Source organism: Sinocyclocheilus rhinocerous, unplaced genomic scaffold (genome assembly GCF_001515625.1).
Source record: "Sinocyclocheilus rhinocerous isolate Xijiao unplaced genomic scaffold, SAMN03320098_v1.1 scaffold4869, whole genome shotgun sequence".
NCBI lineage: Eukaryota > Metazoa > Chordata > Actinopteri > Cypriniformes > Cyprinidae > Sinocyclocheilus > Sinocyclocheilus rhinocerous.
In genome coordinates this window covers 9,544-14,617 of record NW_015665052.1, presented here as the reverse complement: position 1 = coordinate 14,617, position 5,074 = coordinate 9,544, and the positions used below count along the sequence as shown (strand labels likewise).

Below are 5,074 nucleotides of genomic sequence, written 5' to 3'. Positions count from 1 at the left end.
TGGCGATCGACTGTCCTGCAAAGTTCAGCTCCAACCCTAATCAAACACACCTGAAGCAACTAATTAGGGTCTTCAGGATCACTTAAAAATTAAAGGCAGGTGTCTTTGATTAGAGTTGGAGCTAAACTTTGCAGGACAGTCGATTGCCAGGAGCAGGGTTGGGCACCCCTGGCCTAGATGAATATGACATAAGCTTTTGAAAACCCATTTCCTATTAAGAACCTTCTTCCAAAATTACTTCCAATAGTAATTTGTAAACTGATCATATACACTATGGACAAATGTATTGGGACACCTGACCATTATATGAGCCGGGGTTTATGACATTGCATTCTAAATTAATATGGAGTTGATCCCCCTTTGCAGCTATAACAGCTTCCATGCTTCTGGGAAAGCCTTCCACAAGATTTTGGAGTGTGGAACTGTGGGAATTTTTGCCCATTCATCCAGTAGAGGTTTTGTGAGGTCAGGCACTGATGTTGGATGAGAAGGCCTGAGCCAGCCTCAGTCTCTGTTCCAATTCATCCCGAAGGTGTTTGATGGGGACTTCAATGGAACTGTTTCCATCAATCTTTTTGAGTTATGACAACCCCTAATGAAATTGCTCAACCAACAAACTACATTGAGCTAGAAGAACTTCATAATTTGTAGCATAAACACAAACACGGTTTTTGTGCTAATATTAATGCCAAGCGAAGTTTGGAACGCTTCAGCCATGAAATCAGGCTTTTATGCACCATGCGCCTCAGAAGTCTGTGGCCCTGCTCTGTGACTTCATGGGGTCTTCTTAATGGCTGAATGCCTCTACTTTCCAATAATAACACTTACAGTTGACCATGGAAGTTGTTGCAGGGATGAAATTTCATGAACTGACACAGTACCACACGTGAATTCACTGAGCGATTCAGAATGACCGATTTTTTATTTATTTATTTATTTTTGTAAATGTAGACTGGATGGCTAGGTGCTTGATTTTATACACCTGTGGCAATGGGTCTGACTGAAACCTTTATTCAATGATTAAGAGGTGTGTTCCAAAACTTTTGGCCTTATAGGCTGTGTCTGAAAGCTTAGGCAGCTGACTTGATGCCTCACTGCCCTATCAGACAATGGCGTTGCAGGTAGCGTTTGTGCACGAAGGTACATCATGAAACTGATTTTGGACATACTTCTGAGGCAGCTTAACCATTTAAACATCTACAGCAAAATAGAGAGAGCTTTGGTAATAACTAAGCGAATATTCAACTACTATAATTCAACTGTTACAGAATAGATCGCACAGGTTTGTGGGATATCAAAGGCAGCAAAGGATAGGTCCACTTCTAATCTGCCTTCAAAAATCTATCAGATGAAGGTATCTCAGTAGACAGGATGTGACACGATCATTGGATTCGGACGTGCCTTGTTGCCTTCCTGCCCTCCTGTGGAGACAGCATTTTTCAGCTTTTGGACACAGCCATACTATGTGTGTATTAGGGCTGTCTAACACTGTGTGTGTGTGTGTGTGTGTGTGTGTGTGTTAGTAATGTTTAAAATAATGTTTATAAACCAATTATAATTAATTAAGTTGCTTAAACAGCTATAAACAAAACAGCATCATGTATGTATGCATAGTTTAATACAAAGGGCCGAAAGCCAATCACACAGAGTACATTTTTCATTTAAAAACATGAGTTGCAATGGGATGGGGGGGAAAAAACCGCCATAAATCTCGAGATGTTTTTTTTTTTTTCCAAAGTTAAACTTGCATTAATTTTATATGGCTTTCTAAACATCTGGCTCTTTTGTGCAAGACGCGAGTGTAACAGTGATAGATGTCCTTCTAGAAAATGCGCGAAATATGCACTCTGTGTGAATAGCTTGGTTTCAGTTGTGATGTAAACAAGATCTTCTCCGCATAGATGTTCTCTTTTTCCGCAATATTTTTAATGAACAACGCAGCAGCACCGCATCTCGTGGCTTCAACTGGACAGGATAACAAATACATTATAATGCAACGACGCTTACATCGTCATCGCATCTCGTGAGCCACTGATAAGGCTGCCTCCCTAACGCACGCATAAAATTCGAATGCAACGTTTTTTAATTAGAATGTGAATTTTTATTTTAAATTCAACAAATATTCGAAATTCGAATTTTTTTTTTTTTTGACAGCCCTAGTGTGTGTGTGTGTGTGTGTGTGTGTATCTTTTGTGAAACTCCAGTATGTTCTTGGCTGTGTTCAGTATTTATCGCATTGTCCATTATCAGGGTAAAATTGATCAAATGTTTTAAAACAGGTTTTGTAAAATGCCTGTTCACACCAAGTCTGACCTTTTGTCATTTATAACCTTCGTTACTGAGTGTAGGTTGATTTTACATGGAACTTTTACATGGCACTGTATGATGAAAAACGGTGGCAACAAACAATCAAGGAAAAGATGTGATATGGCAAGGAATTTTAATATACTTGCCTTATATCATGTCTGTTGCATATCTGTGTTAATATTAGTATTAACCATTTATGTATAATAGTAGTATTTGACCACTTATTACCAAAACACCTTGGTATTCCTGTATCACAGTGCTTTTTTGTTACACTATTTTTACTATTTCCATAGTTCTGTTCCAGAAGAGTGACAACATTTCTATTTAAGGGGTGGGTTGTATTTTGCATTAAAGCATGTGAATGACTGGAGTGCATTTTGATTCAGGCATGCACATTTTTATTTATTTATTTCAGAAAATTGTGAAGATTTACATTGTACTCGGTCTAAAAGGTTTGTTTGCGAACTTTTGTGTCATTTATTTACTGCATCAGACTTGGTGTGAAAGAGCTTTAACATGGCATTTATGTGAGCTTTATCTAGGCAGTTTGAATAATGTGTTCTGGAGCCATGAAGAACAGGAACATTGAATATTAATAAAATGCTCTGGCTAGATGCTTGTCAGATATTTTTGCAGATGAAAGGCTACCTTAATTGATTGGGTTAGCAGGGTACGATATTTACTTTTTGCCCATCAGCCAACAAATGCCCAAGATAATCAAATGTGTTTCAAGTGTACGTTTTTTGTGTAAGCAACGGCATTTAATGTAAAAAAAAATTTGAGAAGTCTTATGGCTGGTAAATGAGCAGAAAAAAAAATCATACTCTGCCTGTAAGGTTTATATCATTTTTTGTGCGTATTCTAAACTCACGTAGGCTTTGATAACTTGAATATTTGTACTAATTACCTTTTTATGCTGAGAGAAATTTTTATTTGCAGCACATTTATCTTTTATGTCAAATATGAGAAAAGGCAAATACTTCTCTTATTTGGCTTAGTTTGGCTTTTTTCTAACTGCATGTCCTGCTTAAGCTCTGGTTGTTTAACTGTATATGAACACAGATAAAACCAATATGCATGAGGGGGTGTAGCTTACAGGTTTTTATTAAATTATTGTAGCTAGCCATTTTCCTTAGACCTTTTTTTCTTACAGAATTTTATTTTTAGTCTTTAGGCTTATTAATTTCTCACATGCTATTCTATTCTGTTCTAATCTCAGGGGCTCAATGACCAGTTTGGAATCCAGTCACAGTGGTTTCTCTCAGCTCAGCGCCGCCACCACATCCTCCAGCCAGTCACAGTCCAGCTCTATGATCTCCAGGTAGAATGGAAAGGAATTTAGGCTCTAAAATGTTTTATTAGTTTAGTTTCTTGATTCTCAATAAACCCCATTACTACTCTTACTCTGTTATCTATCCCAACACTGTATCACTCCATGTCAAGGACCTGAAGCATGCTCGCACAACTAAAAAGAGTATAAAAATATCCTTACCTGAAAGGATTCTGGTGGTGGTAGGTTGTTTTTTTTTAAGGGCTTGAAGCTGCTTTTCCATAGTGCTCAGCTGGGCTGCAGGTCAGTTCATAGGCCGATTGTGCTTTGTGTGAGTGTCCAAAGGAGCCCACACTTTAATGTGCATTTCTACATTTCCCATGAGCTGCATGCTGAACTAAGCAATACATGTTCTTCAAATTGGGAAAGGGCCTGAAATTAACGCGCCCACTTACACATCTCAAATACTCCACATACTTACTTATATGCACTTAGTTCTGCCATATCACTTGGAGCTCATCCTCTTGGTAAACTGTTGTTAGGTCATTGGGTGGGCTTCTGCAATAATTTAGAAGAATTTATACTATTTGAATTTGTATTTTAAATGTTTAAGGAGACTAGGTTAAGTCTTCTTGGGTGCTACAAGCTTGTTTCTTCATTGTTAAGGCCTTTCCACACTGAGCGCGAAAAAGCGAAACGAATATCGGACGCGATGACGCGCTGGAATAAAACAATAGATTTCTATGGATGCTTCCACATAGACCGCGAACATTCACGCACCGAAAATGTGAATTTTTTTTTTCTCGAACCAGTCCGACGAATCTTTTCAGTTTCGCAAAGCGAAAACACGGGCCGTCCAATAAGATTTGAGCTAGGATCACGTGACCGGAGCAGCTGCTGTTGCACAAAAGGGTGAGTGGTGGCGCTGTTTCGAAAACCAGTGTAAACAAAGAAGAAGAGTATCCCGGATAAGAGAAGAGAGTGGATGCTGAGTTCTTGTTATCGTTGGTATTTGAGAACAGATTTATTCTCACATGTTCTTTATACAGAATAACATTTCTATTAATTGTCCACTGAATTATGTGATCTGTAGAGCACTGTCCGTTTTCTTCCACGTGCCGCGAGTGTTATGAATCAGAGCGCGTTTTCTACACATGAAATATGTACGTTAAGCAAATAGACATGATTATGACGATCTATTTTCTGTATGTGTTTTGTATGAAGCTCATGGCATTTTTATAGCAATAAAGGATGTTTATGACAAATATTAGCAGTGTAGCGTTATTAAACATACAAAGAGTGCATGTGTCTGCTTATTAATCAAAATCAACTATAGATCACAACTGGAAGTTATTACAAGCACTCGATGATGGTTTAAAGTGGGTAAGCAAATACATTAATAATTACATACATTTTCAAGTGTAGCTTGATGCTAAATGTACTTCTAATTATATTTTAGTATGTAGCCTATTCTTGTAAGCATTATAGATAGTTTGT

General features: G+C 37.9%; 1 protein-coding gene across 2 annotated transcripts in view; it reads left to right on the top strand.

Annotated features, from left to right (window-relative positions):
• LOC107731096 (SEC14-like protein 1) overlaps positions 1–4,287 on the top strand; it is a 38,803-nt gene extending 34,516 nt beyond the window's left edge. For both annotated transcript variants that reach the window (XM_016542083.1, XM_016542082.1), the window contains one exon: positions 3,527–4,287. In XM_016542083.1, coding sequence (XP_016397569.1) covers positions 3,527–3,632 — 106 coding nt within the window. In that variant the 3' untranslated portion in view covers positions 3,633–4,287. The remainder of the gene's footprint in view (positions 1–3,526) is intronic.
• Positions 4,288–5,074: the final 787 nt, after the last annotated feature.